Source organism: Pelophylax lessonae (genome assembly GCF_965119305.1).
Source record: "Pelophylax lessonae genome assembly, chromosome: 8".
In the NCBI taxonomy this organism is placed as follows: Eukaryota; Metazoa; Chordata; class Amphibia; order Anura; family Ranidae; genus Pelophylax; species Pelophylax lessonae.
In genome coordinates, this window is record NC_138775.1 from 50558807 (window position 1) to 50577370 (window position 18564).

At 45.9% G+C, this 18564-nt stretch overlaps 1 protein-coding gene across 2 annotated transcripts in view; it reads left to right on the forward strand.

Annotated features, from left to right (window-relative positions):
* PTPRG (protein tyrosine phosphatase receptor type G) overlaps window positions 1-18564 on the forward strand; it is a 776809-nt gene that overhangs the window by 699826 nt on the left and 58419 nt on the right. For both annotated transcript variants that reach the window (XM_082265202.1, XM_082265201.1), the window contains 6 exons: window positions 3791-3887; window positions 9052-9134; window positions 9395-9529; window positions 12433-12567; window positions 14164-14336; window positions 14423-14558. In XM_082265202.1, coding sequence (XP_082121328.1) covers window positions 3791-3887; window positions 9052-9134; window positions 9395-9529; window positions 12433-12567; window positions 14164-14336; window positions 14423-14558 — 759 coding nt within the window. The remainder of the gene's footprint in view (window positions 1-3790; window positions 3888-9051; window positions 9135-9394; window positions 9530-12432; window positions 12568-14163; window positions 14337-14422; window positions 14559-18564) is intronic.

The following is an 18564-nucleotide window of genomic DNA, read 5'->3' on the forward strand; positions in this document are numbered from 1 at the left end:
CTCTGTGACCTTCGGCCCCAATCTGCTCACCCACCCCCCCCCTGGGGCGGACATACGTTTCTTAGGTGAATTGGGGTGCGGCGATGGGGGTGGGGGAGAGCGTGCTGCTGGTCCCCAAAACAATCACTCCTTGGGGGGTATTGACCTAGTGGTGGGGGGTGGCCTGTCTGGGCCCCCCTTCCGGTTGGGGCCATTTTTTCCGGCCGTGGGACCCCCGGGAGCCACATGGCACCGCCATTTTCTTGTAGCCTGGTTTGCTACAGATTGGCGGCCATGTTTGTGTAGCCTCGGCAACCATTTTCCTATAGTTTGCCATTGAACATAGCGGCGGCCATGTTTTGGAGGTCAGATGGGCCGTGATTCAGCATTGGGAGGTCCTTGGCCTCTAGTACTAAAAGCCAGAGATGCCTTTTACTGATCGACGAGCGCTGTGCAGAAGCTTACTGTGAGCTGTCCGGTGGTGGTGAGTGCCTGGGGCTCCCTCTTGCTTCTATACAGCAGTAGTGCTGTGCTGTGCCTTGTTTTGGGGTGTCCCTTACAGTGTATTTTTACACTTGTGGTGCAGATTCCTTCTCCATTCATGGAGACCCTGAAACACATTTCACCTCCTGATCCACTCTCAGGGGATGCCGGGCCCTTTGGGGCCCCACAACTGGCTGAACTGGTGACCCTGGAGTCCTTGGCGTCCAAAGTGGATTTGGTCCTGGGCAAAGGAGCTACTAAAAGCTTTCACCTGCTTCCTCTGTCTCTTCAGATCCAGGGTCTGAATTGGCCGCTGCGGATGCCAGTTACCCTTCGGGGTCTGTGTCCTTGGACCCCGCATGCTCAGATAGTGAGGATAATTCCTCTGTTCCTCTAGCTGCACATGAAAAGGATGCACTGATTGTATCGGTGCGGGAAACCTTTCATTTGGAAGATGCGACTCATGCAGCGCCAGAGGCGCGGGTCACCTATGGCAAGGGTGTTCCCCTTTCTCGCCGCCTTTGATGATATTGTCTCAAAACAGTGGGGGTCCCCAAAGCGCACCTTTGCAATCCCTAAGCATTCCTGTTTGTAACTTCCTTGGATGACATCATCAAAGGCCTCACAGGGGGAAAGAGTACTCTTCTTCCTGAGGCTTCCAAGGGTAAGGAGTCCTGTCGCAGACGGGGACCCTCCTTTTCTGTTCACAAGCGGCCTTTTCATTTCTCATGACAAGGGATCAAAACCGTTCAGGGCCTCCAATGGGGGTTCCAAGAAGTCTTGGTCGGAGAAACCAAGAGTGGGGTCTGCCAGGCCTGTGGACAAAAACTCCTCCGCATGAAGGGGCGCCCTCACCCATATCAGGGGTGGGGGGAAGTCTTTGCTGTTTTCTGGACCCATGGACCTTCCTAGTTCAGGACAAGTGGGTATTTTGATCCGGCTACAAGATCGAGTTTCGATCATACCCACTGGCAAGGTTCTTTCCTTCCAACCTACACTTATCCCCAGATCGCTTACAGGATCTCTATGGAGCAGTGCAAGACTTGTTGTCTCAAGGGGTGATTGTCCCAGTTCCAATGTCGGAACGCTTTTAAGGTTTCTGTTCAAACCTGTTTACGGTTCCCAGGAAGAAGGGCAAGGTGCGTCCAATTCTGGACCTCATGGCGCTGAACTGCTTTCTGCAGGTACAGAAGTTTCGAATGGAGTTCATTCGCACGATGGTAGCATCCCTACATCAGGGTGACTTTCTTGCATCCATCGACATCAAGAACGCTTACCTTCACATATCCCCATTTGCATTGCCCATTAGCGATTCCTCTGCATTTCCGTGAGCGAGGAGCATTATCAATTTGTGGCGTTACCCTTTGGTTTTGCCTCTGCTTCTCGGGTCTTCACAAAAGTGTTGGCCCTGGTTCTAGCATTACTGTGTCAGGGGGGGGATCACTATTTCCTGTTGTACCTGGACGATCTGCCCTGTTCGCCAACTTGGAGATCACTTTGCAAGCGCTGAGGGAGTTTGGTTGGATTCTGAATCTTCAGAAGTCTGCTCTGGTCCTGTCCATGAGTCTGGAATATTTGGGACTGACTCGGCCTCAGCCAGAGTGTTTCTCCCTTGGCGTTGGATTTTTTTCTTCTGACACTGCTTGTTACAAAACTGAATACCTATAGCAGGAAGTGGGAGTATACCTCCAAAAAACAATAAGGTGTGACCACCCTCCTCCTGCGCTTGGTATCCAGGCCCCTCGACCACACTCCTCCCGGGACTCACAACTGGCTTCTTAGATGGCTTAGGTCTTGCTGCCCATAACGGACTGGGGTAGTCCACCGGTACTGAAAGCAAAGAAACAAAAAAGGGCGCACCGACCTAGCGCATTATCCTCAATAGAAGGCTTTATTAAAGTAACATTAAAAATGGCTACTCACAGACGTAGATAAAATAAATCATATCAAGCTCAATTGCTCAAACGTCCGGGTGTAGTCCATACAATCGTTCTGGCTCTGAGGAAGAGGCTGGGCCTCGAAACGCGTCAGCCGTCAACTCATCAGTTATGAACGATTGTATGGACTACACCCGGACGTTTGAGCAATTGAGCTTGATATGATTTATTTTATCTACGTCTGTGAGTAGCCATTTTTAATGTTACTTTAATAAAGCCTTCTATTGAGGATAATGCGCTAGGTCGGTGCGCCCTTTTTTGTTTCTTTGCTTTCAGTGGGAGTATACCCCCAGGGACTGCCCCTTAGCTTTGCTCAAGCTTTTCTTTGCCTAGTGTCCTACTCCTGTAGGGGGCAGCATTTCCCTATGGTCATGAAGATGAAGAGCTGTGTCCGTCAATGAACATCAGAGAAATGTATTTTACAGTAAGTCAAAAATCAAATTTTTTTCAAAGTTTGCGTGAAAGGGTATATGTGCAGAGGGTTCATCCAGATTTGTAGTGATTTAGGCTGGTGTGAATTGCACTGGCAGACATCTTTTGCCACAGCCCAGTTTACAATGACGAAAGGTCACCAGTAGCCACAGCTATTTGCAGCTCTTAGCACTGCCCCCTATTACCTGAAGTAATTGCTGCTGGACGCACACAAAGTGCGCCGTTCATTATCAGTGGCAGCTGGTGCTCAATTTTGGGCGGCCCCCCCCAGCCAGCTGACCACATAAACCAACCACCCCCCCCCCCCTGTCGCTTGATCGATCGCTTGTCAGGCCCATCGCCAGCCCCTGCACTTACCCCATACAGGTGGTGGCTTCTCCCCCTGCGTCTCCTCTCGAGTCCCAGCGGTCTCTTCTACTCCAGGCCAGTTAGGAGTTAGGGCTCGCGGCCAATCGGGTCATAGGACACCCGACCAATCAGGACTTGCTTCCTGATTGGCTGTGAGGAGAAACAACACACACACACAACTGGGTGGGCTTTGGGCACAGTGCTCTGCGCCCCGAGCCAATCCTTTTTTAAAGCCAATTAGAGCCTTCTGCTCTAATCATGTGCTTCTTGAAAAAAAAAAATCCCATTGAAATCCTTGCGTGTGGCACCCTGCATGTAGGTTAGGAACTGGACACATGGATAAGGGAAGTTGCGCCCCTAATGGACAGGCCACCACTGTTTGTTATAGTGAACGGGGCCAGCGGCCGCACCTAGCCGCTCACTGCCACAGCTGGAATCTGAAGTTTCCTGCTGCCGCAATTTGCACTTGCCCAAATCACTGGTGTGTATGTAGTCTTAGGCTTGCATGAAAATTTAGTGATTGGGTTTACATCTACTTTAAAAATACAAAATAATGCATTATAGGGAAAAAAATGTAACATTTGTCTTTTTTTTTTCTTTGCTGTGTGCAGGAAGTCCAGCGGTGTACATCAGACATGAATATCACAGCGGAACACTCCAACCATCCTGACAACAAACACAAAAACAGATACATCAACATCGTAGCCTGTAAGTAGTTTTGTCTTTGTCTGTTTATTCCTTCAGGTGTGTAGAATGACCTTTATACCATTTGTTGGGGAGTTGAGGCCTGGACATCCAATACAGAAATTCTTTCATTTAGCATAAGAGTGGGATGGCCTAAAGATTGTACATCTGATAGCAACCAGTCCCCATTCTCACACAAGTGCTATTGTATATATTGCTCAAGCATACTTGGCAAATTGTGGATGTGTGCACAAATTTGGGCTGCTTTATTTTCTATGGTTCTTTTACTTCTAGGTTTTTGCTGAGCCTTTAGCAAGCCATACATTATACAATTTTATTTCCTTCAACCATCAACAGAGTCAGGGTTGATGGGGGAATCTCTCCCGCTGCATTATTGTATTCTGAGAGCTGGAGATTTCATAGCCATCAGAATGCAGAAATCACTGCCGGCAGCTATAACCGCCGGCAGTGATCACAAACAAAACCCCCAACAGCCTGGTGGTACTGAAATTGATCAACTTGTGTTACTACTTGTGTTTTTAGAGTCTACTACAAGCATACATACAGTAAATAAACACCAGTCCCCCCCCCCCCCCCCCAAAAAAAAAAAAAAAATTCCCAGCTATACAGTATATAATGCTAGCTCAACTAAGGGATGATGTATGTAGAAGAACTCTTACCTTAATCAATGGTCCCACAGTGTTCCTTCCTGTTGATTCTGGTTGTGTTGACTATTCCGCTGAGGCCGGTCTTCTTGTCAACCTCAGACTTCCACTGATATCATCACAATGCAGATCATTACGGTGGCTACCAGCTTGTGATGGTGTGGGAGTGCAAACCCCCTTTCTGGCACTGGAGAGTAGGGGAGCAGATGCTGCATGGCTATAGAGTAAGGTAAATAAACCTCTTTATTACATCATCCCTTCAGCCGTGCATAGCGTGATTTTGGTTGCAGGAAAGAAAATCGCTTAATTTCTCCATCAAAACAGTCATTGTTGATGGGAAAATCCTTCCCGCTAAGCTATTGTGTTCTCCTGGCTGGGGGGCGGGGGGAGCCCCCCTTGCTGGAAGAACACACAGTGATTATTGCTAGTGGCTATTAACCACTGGCAATAATTGCATGAAAAATCCAACATGCTAGTTGTACCCAAGTTGATCAATTTATCAACTTGGGTACAATCAGCCTTGCCCATACATGGTTCCAATCTTGGCCGGTTCCTGCTGACCCAGCCTTTGATTCAAACCCTCTATAGCCGGCTTTTGACCCCGTTCACACTGGGGCGACCTGTCAGGCGACCTGGTCACCTGACAGGTCGCCGTAGGTCGCTCGCCATAGAGAAGCTATGGACCCGTTCTAATAGGAGCGACACAAGTCGCTCCGACTTAGAAAAAAGGGTCCGGAGCTTCTTTGGGGCGACCCGGAGCGACCTGCATAGACTTCAATGTTATGAAGTCCGTGCCGGCCGCTCCAAGGTCGCGGTGCGAGCAGAGCGCCGCGACCTATGGGGTCGCCCCGGCAAGTCGGATCGCCCCAGTGTGAACGGGCCTTAGGCTTTGATTTCTCTCGTTCAGCCCCACAGGCTTAATGGGAAAAACAATAGATTCCTCCATCAACACTAAGCACCATGGATGGGGGAATCTTCTGTTAACTAATGTATTTTAAACCTGGCTCCTTCGATTTTTAGGTTGAGATTTGCTGAGGCGAGTGGTGCGAAACAGGGCCTCTGTTGTCTCAAATTTTAACTAATTCAGCAGGTATGGCTAGCATTAGTAAAACAAGCATTGCTTCAGCTGGGAAGGAAGGAAGGAAGGGGGAGGGGTACATTGATATTAATTGTATGTATGACCAGTGTTCCACTTTAATGACTACATGATTTCCAGAATAGTTTTATTGTTACAAAGAATTAAAAAATAAAAAGAAACTCGGCATGAGCTTCAGGCGCCAGTGCCAAATTTGTGGACACTTGTTCCCGACACTGTTCCACACACAGTATTAAATGTTAATTAGCTGCTGTTACACACTTCAGTTCCAATTTCTACTGACTGAATGTAAATGAAAAATGTCTAACTTTCATTCTGTGCTGGACACGGAGAAAAGCGGTGTTTGATTGCAGCTCCTGCTGTGCGCTGAACATCCCGCTACTGTTTAATGATGAGGGAGTAGATCACTCACTGGCTGCATGATTCTAAGACTTGCTGGAGGGCACTTTTTGTAGCTTAAAGGGTCAATCCACCTAAAAGTGATTTTTTTTCACTAATGAGTAGGTGCTGACAGATTGAATCACCCGCCAGACTGTTGCATCTTCTGGGGACGAAAGCTCTGCAGGTCTTGAGGCACCCATTTGTCACCACTATGAAGGGAATTCGCTCTTCTTGTTAAATTTTAATTTTACACTATGGAAAGGGTGTTGTGGACTGTGGGTCCTTCTACAGCAGAAGTGGGGAGAACACCTGCTAGAGTCTCTATGACCTGAGGATTGCACACAAGCTGTGTCTACACATCACTAACATATTCGTTTTGTTTGGTCTGACCCTTCCAAGCAGACCTTTAATGAATTGTTAAAGTAGAACTATAAGCAAGACTTTTTTTTTTGTTTTTTTATTTTTTTCTCTTTCATTCACTGACGGACACAACTCCATGTTCACTAAACCCTTGGGCTTATGCTGCTCTCTCTTCAGGAGTAGGACTAGGCGGAAACAATTTTGGCTACACCCCTGAGGCAGTCCCAGGGGGTATACCATCACTTCCTGCTATAGAACTTCAGTTTTTTCTGCCTAGTCAGGAGTAAGGACCTGGCTCCCTGCTGAGATCTGCGGTCCTGGCATTTTTTCCTTTCTCTTTGTTATTTTCTGTTCCTGTGTGAACTACAATCAACAGCTGGACTGGGCGAAGCACTGGATATTCTAGATCCATATGGTCTTCCCAGTCTGGCCTGCGGTTGGCCGTAAAATAGCCCCACTGGACAGAGGCTGGCCAGAGAGTGAAACATCTCACCAGGTCACATAGCCCTGGTCACGACAGCAGTCACAATCAGATTCGCAGTGTACCTAGGGCCGCAGCACCCCCATTCCAAGATGGTGCAGTGGACTACCGGGAGTGGTGCCAGCCTAATGCCAAGGTGTGGTGAGTAGTGTCCCCCCTCTTTACTCTTGGAATTTCTGGGGTGGTCGCCGGTCCTCCCTGGTCTACCATCCCCCCATATCCTTCCTCCACTTACGCTTTCCCCCCTCTCCCTAGCGGGGTTTCCCCTGCATTGGTCATTCTCACCTGCCCCCCTGTCCCCTCTCCTTCTCCCCTTTTGGGGTGCACGGGTGTTTTTTTGGGTGGGGGGGCTAAATTGGTGCTGGGCCGGATGGCGGTGGGTGTGTGCTGCCCCCTTTTAGGGATGCCTGTACTTTTTGCGATCCGGGGGGAGCACACAGCGCCACGTGGTGCCGCTATTATGCTGTGGATGGTTTCCACTAGCCTCGTGGCCATGTTTTGGGTTTCCCTTTGTAATCTATTGCGGCAGACATTTTCTTGTAGTCCTGTGTGGTGACGTGCAGCGGGGGGCCTCTAGTGTCAGTGTCGGCACTTCCTCTTTAATCGCAGTATGGCAGGCTGTTTGGCGTTCTCCAGCTCTGGGGTGGTGAGTCTCTGTGGGTATGTGAACCTTCCTCTGTTATATACAGTGCCGTAGGTGCGATGATATTTGTTGTGCTCTGAGCAGTGTGCGGGTTTTTTTTTTTAACAAAACTTTGCTGTACTAGGTTACCTCGAGGAGTGCAGAGTCTTCTTAGACTCTAGACATCGACTTGGACATTACTATGCGAACTCTACATGAGTTTGGATGGCCACAGAATTTTCAGAAATCAGCTTTGACATCGTCCACCAAGCTGGACTCCTGGACTCCGCGTCAGCCCGGGTGTTTCTTCCACAGGCGAAACTTCTAAAGTTGCAGAATGAGATTCGGCTCTTGTTGTCCAACCATCAGTCGTCGCTCAGGACTTGCATGCAAGTGCTGGGTCTGATGGTTTCCACCTTCGAGGCGGTTCCGTTTGCTCAGTTTCATACCAGACCAGAGAGATTCTGGCAAAATGGAACAAGGATCCGCTATCGTTGGATGATCTGATCTTGTTGAGTCGGGGTACGAGGGGGTCTCTGAAATGGTGGCTCCGCTTCCCGGCTCTTCGCCTGGGAAAATCCTTTTTCCATTGGACAGTGATTTCCACGGATGCCAGTCTCTCCGGGAGGGGAGGTGTCTTGGGAGTATAATCGGCTCAAGGTGTTTGGACTCGAGAGGAGTCCAGTCTGTCAAAAAAATGGATACCGTGAAATGTATGCCATCATCCCCAAAAAACTAGGACAAAAAACAAGGGGTAGTAGGGGCCAAGAGAGGACCCAAGAAAGCGGGACTATACTGGCATAACTGGTGGTTGCAGGAATACAAATACAACACTCATATATGTATAAAAAATATATTCATTTTATTACAAAAGAATAAAAAACATGACAACAAGACATACAGTACATAAAAGATATACCGGTCCGTGTGTGTATGATAACTGTGTACCAAAATACCACACTACTGGATCCTAATATATATTTTGCAGACTATTGGTCCCTGGATGGTCTGCCGATCAACATACTGGAGATTCAGGCGATCAGACTTTGTCCCAGTGGACGGATCATCTGCAGGGATGCTCAGTGAGGATACAATAATGCTACGGCTGTGGCATATGTCAATCATCAAGGGGGCACAAGGAGTGCCCTGGCGGCCCGGGAAAATGCCATTATCCTGAGGTGGGCAGAACTGTATGTTCCGACCCTCTCTGCTTTACACATTCCAGGGGTAGAGAATTGGCAAGCGGACTATCTCAGTCGGCAGACGTTGGATCAGGGAAGAATGGTCTCTGCACCCGGGGGCGTTTCATCAGCTGTGCCTCCTTTGCGGGACCCCCGATGTGGACCTGAAAAATCTAAAGGCCATTGTGCTGAAATTGTACAGTCAGATTGTTGCCTTTTTGCCGCATAAACCTTTGATTAAGACACTTTGAATAAGATTGCTGCAAACTCGCTAAATGACGTCTCTAGTAAAACGTCCTTGATCTGTAAATTTACTCCGAAATTACCATTTGAAAATGTTCATATTCAAAGTGTCCTTCCTGATTTCTGGCAGTAAGTTTTCTGCATGTTTGTTATTTGCAGATGATCACAGCAGAGTGAAGTTGAGGCCTATTCCTGGCAAAGACTCAAAGCACAGTGACTACATTAATGCCAATTATGTTGATGTAAGTTGTCTTCATACACATAACGCTGTTTTCCTTGATTATTAAATAGAACGAGAGAAAGTTGGTTGATTTTTTTTTTTTTTCTGATGTTGCATCCACATTTTTTTCTTCTTCATTTTTAATTTTTAAATTTGTATCAAAGGACAGTTCACATCATGTATTCAATCCATAAAAGATAGTTCACTTTTTTTCCTTGCCTTAAATTATTAATTTGTTTGCCACGAGATGGCTTTTCATCTTCTGTTTGCTCGTCTTTGAAGGGCTACAACAAAGCAAAGGCCTACATCGCTGCCCAGGGACCTTTAAAGTCGACTTTTGAAGACTTCTGGAGAATGATTTGGGAGCAAAACACTGGAATCATTGTTATGATAACCAATCTAGTAGAAAAAGGACGAGTAAGTAGCATCTGCCTTCATAAGCGCTTTTCTTGCCTTCTGGGGATGTCACTCCGGGGTGTTGGATTAGGGAGTTATGAAAAGGGGATGAAGAACTCCAATAGGCAGTATTTATATAAAAAAAAGACACATGGGTTATTTGTATTTTTTAAGATCTATAGAAGAGGTTGCCGGGTTATGTAGTTGGTCCAAAAATCAATGTCTTTTGAAAACCATTGTTTTGATATAGTATAATGCAGCTGCTGTTGTCTATTGATATTATTACAAAGTTATTTTGCCTTTTATATTGCGTATGAGGTTTTTTTTTTTCTTTTTGAACTTCGGCTACGTTCAGATGTGTGACAAGATCACTTTTCAGAGGTGTTTGAGAGGCTGTGAGAAGGAAATATGTCGCCTTCTCACTGCTTGTTTTAATCCTGTAAATGCCGCACTGCTGCATTGTACCCATGTGCATGGAATGGGTACTGCCCACTGAATGATTCGGGGGGGGGGGGTTATTTGTTTTGTGAAGCAAAGCACTGTGGGCAAAGGATGTAAGCACCCCGTCCACTGCCTTTGCAGCTTGTTAAACCCTCACGTATACTCCATGCAGTGACTGGCCTCAGGTGATACACAGAGATGAAACAACTCCTCCTACATACGTTGTACCTGTTTATCTGCAGTCTTCTCTTCTCTACAGCCATTCAAAGTGCAGAATTTATAAAGCTTGTCTGAGAGTACAGAAAAAAAGGGGGCGGAAAGCTAATGTATTACACTCTGCAGAGCTCAGAGAAGAGAGCTCTGTGTGCTTATTGGAGGGAAGGGGCACACCGCCTTTCACACAGCACACAGGGACAGAGCTGAGGCTGTCAATCTGTCGGAGCTACCTCCCCTGTCACCTTTTTCTCTTGGTGTCAGGAAAACTTGTCAGAAGAGATTCACGCTGATAGCAGAGGTAGAAAGCAGCAGACAAAAGTGACACTTACTGATCTTAATTGAGACACGTACACACTATACACACTATACAGGGATATGACATGTTCAAATTTCATGTCTGAGGTTTACAATTAAGGAATGGGATGGGAGGGGGGTGTTTTACTGCACCTTAACCACTAGTGTACAAGCACTTAAAGAATATGTGAACCCAACATTTCATATTCCTGATACGTGCCTGCTGTACCATGTGTTTGTATAAAAAAGTATCCTGTTCTCTTTGTATTACTTCCTTTATGTGAAATACCTGGTGTTCCTGCCAGTCCCTTCCCTATGAAAAACTGACCACATTAAGCAGGAGAGCAAAGTGTGGTCTGTTCTTTAGTTGTGCTGAGAACTTAGCCTGCTCTCCTGCAATGATCAGACTTTTACTGACATAATTCCCCCTCTGCACAGCCATTCACTGGGAAGACTAGTGTAATGCTGTTTCTCCTCCTTCAGCTCTGAGAACCATATGCAGCTGAGAACAGAGTATGTGATCACTTATAAAAAGGGATCTATAAAGGGTTTTTTTTTCTCTCTTTTTTTTTTTTTTATCTATACACAAATGCTTTGCCTTTCATTTCTATTTTAAACAGAATGGGTTGTTTTACAAGGTGAGGGTTTACATAAACGTTAAAGCATATATCAAGGCAGAATTAAGAAAAAAATAGCATGCAGAACATCTGTACAAGTCATGCACATTTTCCATATCTCTCTTTATAGACCTTGCAAGTAAAGAAAATATCTGTTGAACTCCCAGAAATGCACTCCGCTCCTAAGTCCTGTTGTGGACTGAACAGTGTCAGCCCTCCCATTTTCTTTTGCTAAACTACCCAACCACACTCGCTCTGAGATCTCTAAATCATAAAGGCTAATTTTCTGTAGTCCATAATAAAAACTAGAAGGAGCAGTAGAGTCTGTCTTTTTTTTTTTTTGTCCTGGTGACCAAAGTGATGGCAAAATCCCTGCCATTGAGTTGTCATTGGAAAAAGAATAAAAAGGTGTCTTCTAATAGAGACACTGGTTGCAGTGATATCTAAGAAAGTTATTGCTGGAGTTAGGATTTCAAAATTTATGCATGGCATCTCCTCCTCTGCATACTATTACTGTATAAATAAGCTAGAAAAGTAAGAAAGAAGCATTCATATGTGAACGGGCAGTGCTTCTACTCTACAGCCACTAGATGGTGCTGTGTATGTAAATGATCTGTAGCACCAACAGAGTGCTCCATGGGCCTGGGGGGGGCGACAGCCACCCCCCCCCCCCGGACCACAGGGGAGACAGGAGAGGACAGGACAGGCCAGGCAGGACCCCCCCCGCTCACTCACCCTGCCTGGATGCAGCAGCAGGCGGCAGCTTTGGCTTCTTCCCCGTCTTCTGTGTCTCCTCCCTCCTCATCCATGCCCAATGGCATGGCTTCTTCTTTTGGCCAATCAGGAAACGGGTCTCAAAACCCGCTTCCTGATTGGCCAGGAGGAGGATCTGTGTGTCAATAGCGAACTTTAATTCGCTATTGTCACACAACTGCGCCCCAAGCCCACCCTTTTTTTTAGCCTGTGAGAGCCTCTGGCTCTTATCACATAGCTAAAAAAAAAAAAAAGCCCCATTGAACTCCATGTGTCTGGCGTCCCGCATGTAGTTTAGGGGGCCGGACGCATGAATAGGGGGGGTGGCGCCCCATATGACCAGCCGCCACTGCTAACAGGCAAGGAACAGTAAATCTGCAAGGATCTGTTACACCACATTTCTTGTCTGCTCCATGATCACCTGTTGGCCTATTCCCTTCAGAAAGATGAGAGTGGGCAGACGTGTTCTGGTGATCTGCAGTGATTTGCTCATTACTAGAAGCACCGACGCTGACGTTCATATCACTCTTGTCCTCCAAATATTAATGCCTGCGGTTTTGGAATGGGATGAAACGTAAATTAAACATGCTTTTGTGTTTCCAGAGGAAATGTGACCAGTACTGGCCAACAGAGAATAGTGAAGAGTATGGAAACATTATGGTGACCCTGAAAAGCACAAGGGTGTATGCCTGCTATACAGTGCGCACATTCACCATCAGGAATGTAAAGATGAAGAAGGTAAAAATAATCCTGATTTTGAGCTTTTTTGATACAGGTAATGCAATGTACATTTGTCAGTGATGGTGGCTTTCTTTATACAACTTAACAAGGCTGATGTACAGTAATTGTCAAGTGAGGAAAGCAATCGCAGATCTGAATGTTGAAACCCGCTGATTCATCAGATCAAACGTGGGTAAAGAAAACCTATGCTGTGAAAGTGTGTGGTGGCTTCCAGTGCTGACCTGTCCTTCCCAAAATGCTAGCTCCCTGGCTGTCATGTCTGTTACTTTGAGCCACTAACCCAGAATAAATATGCAGATCAGGAGTTCTGATCTTATTACTATCTATGTGATTATCTGATTACTTATTGTTAGATTCAAAGACGAATGTGAATCTGGGATTTACACATGTAGAGGGAAGCAATAATCCTGCTTGAAAGGCCCCATCCCCAGCAATAAATATTCACCTATGCTATTAATTTAGTTAACTTGAATTTTATGACTTGGGTCTAAGTGTAAGGGGTAGCCTAAGGGGCTGGGGAAACCACCAGAGCCACATTCTTGGGCCAACAAATAATGTACCAGGAAGAAAAAAATAACAGAAACTGTTACCTGTTTCAAGAAACAGCCTAGCTTGCTTTATATCAGTGGACTGGTAAACAAACACCTATTTGCTGGACATTCCTAATTTGTAGCTTCTTTCACTTTGTTTTGTATTGAAAGTATATGATAAAGCAAATTTTTGCTAAAAAAGGGAACAAATTAAAGCGGAGTTCCGGCCTCAAAATCGAAAAAATCGATTTTGGGCCATCCGCTTGCTGAGTGCAACCTGAAAAAGAAATGGATACTGCCAATTTTTTTTTTTGGTCACTTACTTTATTATAGAAGAAAATATACTCACCTTCCCTCCACTTCCTCCCTCTGCGGCCCGCGCCGTCCCTTCCGGCTTGCGATGACTCCTGGGAGCTGAACGTCATCGCTCCCAGGAGTCAATGCGCCTACACCGGCCCCAGTGCAGGGATGCTGTGCCTGCACCGGAAGTGACGAGCAGGGCCAGTGCAGTACATTGTGGGACTTCCGACGTCACGGAAGAGGACACGAAGAGGGACGCTGCGGCTTCAGCTGCCCACACCTGAGATGGCAGCGCTGGAGAAGAACTTTTCAAGGTAAGTATTTCTTCTTACAGGTAAGTGTGACCCGGGACAGTTCAGAGGCTACCCATTATGGAATGTACTAGCCCTGACTGTCCCGGGGGTATTTTTAGCTAAAATTTACCCCCGAGGCCGGAACTCCGCTTTAAATGCAAACAGAAAAGTTTGGTTTAAAAAAATGAGTACAATCCAATATACTTGTGTAGCATAAGATGAGCTATAACAATCAGCATACAAGACCATTTGATGGCAATCATGGACACAGGTGATACAGAACCCAGGAACAAAACTAACTGTGCAGGACATCACTGCAAGAGAGCCCAGTCAAGACCATGTGATCAGGATGTTTCGATTGGTGATGTCCTTAACCACCTAATTCGTAGCTTCATTTGGCTATAAATGTTTGAGTACAGGTTATTATTGTTATATATTTTGTGTTTTTAGAGTTTTTACTTCTATTATAGGGTCAGAAAGGAAACCCAAAGGGTCGTCACAATGAGAGAGCAGTCATTCAGTATCATTATACGCAGTGGCCTGACATGGGTGTCCCAGAATATGCACTGCCAGTCCTGACCTTCGTCCGGAGATCATCAGCTGCTCAACAAACGGACATGGGGCCAGTGCTTGTACACTGCAGGTGAACCTAGTTTTCCTCCTTTTGAGAAGTGCATCTAAATATATAATTCAGGGAGTTTGTAACTGCTCCTTCTTTCCACCCCACAGTGCTGGAGTTGGCAGGACGGGAACGTACATTGTGATTGACAGCATGCTGCAGCAGATAAAGGACAAGAGCACAGTCAATGTTCTGGGCTTTCTGAAACACATCAGAACACAGCGAAACTACCTCGTCCAGACAGAGGTAACTCAGTGTTTTATTCTATTTTGACGATGGCTGTCATCTGTCATGGCATTGGCAAAGTTCTACCAGTGCTGCAATCTTCCAATGGCTGACCAGATATTGGAGCTGAATCTAGGGCAGCTATGTGCATGACACATAGATGTGAACTGATTTGTTACTAGTACCAATCCCACAAGTCAGGGATTCACAGGTTCTTGTACTGGATGTATGCACAGAACAGCCATTCTCCTAAAGTAAATTTGCGCTGTGCCAATACAGGACACAACAGGTTCTAGTTAATGCCCTCCAGAATATATTTGCCTCTTTTTCTTCCCCTGCTGTTACAATTTCAAGGAGCAAAGGTAATACCAAGTGCTTCTGGATATGGAGGAGCACCTGACACACTCAGGCTACGTTTCCACTATTGCTGCTACAAAGTCGCGCTACTTCTAGAGCGACTTTGTAGTGTGACTTGTTTGCGGCTACTTCCGGGGACTAAAGTGCGACTTCCTTCTATGAGGGACAAGTCGCACTGAAGTCGGCCCAAAAGTAGTGCAAAAACCTTTTTACAAGTCGCTGCGACTCAAGTCGCAGCAGTTATAATGGGCCTAATTTAAAATAATGGGTTTTGACTTGTTGTGCGACTTAACATGTGTCAAGTCGCACTACAAGTTGCAATAGTGGAAACTGAGCCTCAATGTGACATCCCTGGGACAGAGGAGCGCATGACCCACTTGGTATGATATCACTGGGACAAGTAAAGTGCGTGACTCACTTGATGTGATATCACTGTGACACAGAAACATGTGACCCACTTGATATGATATCACTGGGACAGAGTAGTACATGTCCCATTTGATGTGATGATATTGGGGCAGAGAAGCATGTGACCCACTTGATGTGAATGTGATATCACTGGGACACAGGAGCATGTGACCCAATGGGTGAGACATCACTGGGACACAGGAGCATGTGACCCAATGGGTGAGACATCACTGGGACAGAGGAGCATGTGACATCACTGGGACAGAGGAGCACGCAAACCCATTTGGTGTGACCTCACTGGGCAGGGGGGAGCACAGGACCCATTTGGTGTGATATTACTAGGATAGAGAAGCATGTGACCCACTTGGTGAGACATCACTGGGACAGAGGAGCATGTGACCAACTTCATGTGATGTCACTCCTCTGTGTAATCTTCAGCTAGAGCTGCTCTGACCTTACACAGAGCTTAATTTTATCGCTCTTCAGGCAGCTGAGCACAGTGGTTAAGGAGCAAAGGCAAATCAAGAATATGCAGCTGGGGAGGAGAACATTGAAGTGTAAATCCAGCAATACCACTTCATTTTAGGATAGAGTGGGTAAGAATTATAATCTGTCAGTTTTTACTAATGCTCTGTTATGGAGATTTTGCCTGACTTCCTGTTTTAGTGACAACAGTTACATTAGACAGGAAGTGAGGGACAATCTCCAATAGTAAAATCTCCAAGAGTATCATAAATGGAAAGAAAAACCTTTTAAGTAGAAAAGTGGAAGAGTAGAACCCATGTCCGCTTTTATTGTGGTCTGTGTCCCTGTTCAAGATTTTCTCTCACTTACCTGGCACAGGTACAGAAAGTGAGATAAAAACAGCAGAGGTTCGAATCCTTCCTTACTCTAGCCAAAAGGAAAAAATAAGTTTTGGCTAGAGTTGCACTTTAAAGTAGTACTGAAGTCTTGCATTTTTTGCCATAATTACAGTTGAGCAGTGTACAATTGATGCTTGCTGAAAGGGAAATGCAGAAACACTTAGACAATCCATAAATGGATCAGTTTTAATTATGCTAGTGGGTTAAAAAAAAAAAAAAAAAATGACCTCATTCCCCCATCCACACAGTCGAGGTGGATGAGGGAATCCTCCCCATTGAGCTATTGTATTTTGACAGTGGGGAGGCTTCCTCGCCATCAGAATACACTGATCGGAGCTCCCAACTACAGCCGGTGGTGCTGATCAAGCAGGGAAAATCTGATGGTGTGTACAGAAGTCGATCAGTAGAACCTCTTTGCCCATACGTGGATTGAAATTCATCCAGTGCTTGCTGAACCGGCCAAATTTGAATCCATGTATGGCTGGCTTTAAAATTTGTAATCTTCACCACTGCAGCCTATGCTTAACTTTGTGCCGCTTCCAGTTTGGGAGTGTGCTCTGACCACTTCTCTGAAAGACCCCCTAACCCCCCAGCTCGGGACTACTTGTCCCAATTTTCAAACTTGCTGCGGCCACTGTGCATGTGTGTCCTGTCCAGTCCTCCCTCACTGCCTGTATGTGGTGCCACAGGCAGCATTGGCTTGAATTCTCCCTCTCTAGTGTGCGAATGAAAGGGTGACTCCATAGGACCCTTCAAGGTAAATGGAGACACCCACAGACCTGGAACCTGTGGCAGCAATTTTTAGATCGAGGAAGAATGACAAACTTCTGAAACAAAATGCTTCAAAAAAGGTAAGTACTGAGGTCAGCTGCTGTTATCTATATTCAAATGTTAGGGTTTAATAACACTTTAAAGCAAACCCATTGCTTTGCCCAGCGTAGGCAGAACAAAGGATCACATTAAGATGTGTCTGTAATGCCACGCAGACTGAGCCGTACAGAAGTGGCGGCTCTGTGTTTGTTTGAAGATGACAGCTAAGTGTTTTGTGGTTGATAGGGAGGTGGGCTGCAATGCTCCCGGGGATAAAAAGTGCCGCTGTCAGGTGGGAGGGAGCCTCCTCCTTCGCTTTGTGCTAAACAAAAACATTATGTTTTTCCTGTGTTGTTTTCCTACAAATTAGACTCTTTTGTAAGTGGTAGGTGAATCACTCTGGCCTGCATAGGGCGGTGAAAGCAAGATAAAGGGAAAGTGGTGATTTTTTTTTATGTAGATGGCACTTAGGATTTAATCTTTATTTTGTTCTTTTCCTATTATTATGTTTTCTTGCATGCCCAATTTAAAGTACACCTATCCTGCAGTTCTGACCACAAAGCTGTCCAGAAAAGTGGGTACTGATGGTCGATACTGACTGCTTAATTATCAAAGTGATACCAGGGCCACCAACACTAGTGGAAGATTTCCCCCTCTATTCCTGTTCTGGTGACCACTCACAATTTGAGATATTCTTTCATCTTTGGTGATAACGGTCACAAGGCCATATAGAGAGGGTGAAATTCCCTAACGGGGAGAGCAGAAAAAACCTGGCAGGTGTTCAAATCCCTCTCCACGCTGTCCAAAACTAAAACGAAAATTTTGCCTGCAGCTATACTTTAAACCTCAAACAATGTCATTGGCTTTCCCAGCAATCTTCTGTGAACTACAAACCTCCCTCATGTAATGGGGATGAAGAAAGTAGTGTGAATTAGAAGATCAGCCTAGTGTGACAACACAGCTCCTCCATAATACAGAACAATGAGTGAGCGTTGTCACCTTGAGGCAAGAAGCGTGTTACTGGTAGAATCATCAGGGTAAAATACAAAAGACAACTTGGAAAAAATAAAATTGAATGCAGGGATCGTATCTAAAGCCATGCAAGCTAAAACATATAAAAAAAAAAGTTTTTGGGGTTTAGCCACTTTAACCCTTTAACTGCCACCAGCATATGCTATACGTTCACAACAGTGGGGGGTAGCTGCTACAGCTGGAGATGTGTGTTAATCTGACAAGCCAACTGTTGGTGTCAGATGGAAGCAATCAGGCATCTGTACAATATCCAGCAACTTCGCACAGCCATTGAAGAGGAGTGGACCAACATTCCACCCGCCACAATCAACAACCTGATCAACTCTATGCGAAGGAGATGTGTTGCACTGCGTGAGGCAAATGGTGGTCACACCAGATACTGACTGGTTTTCAGACCCCCCCCCCCCAATACAGTAAAACTGCACATTTTAGAGTGGCCTTTATTGTGGCCAGCCTAAGGCACACCTGTGCAATAATCATACTGTCTAATCAGCATCTTGATATGCCACACCTGTGAGGTGGATGGATTATCTCGGGAAAGGAGAAGTGCTCACTAA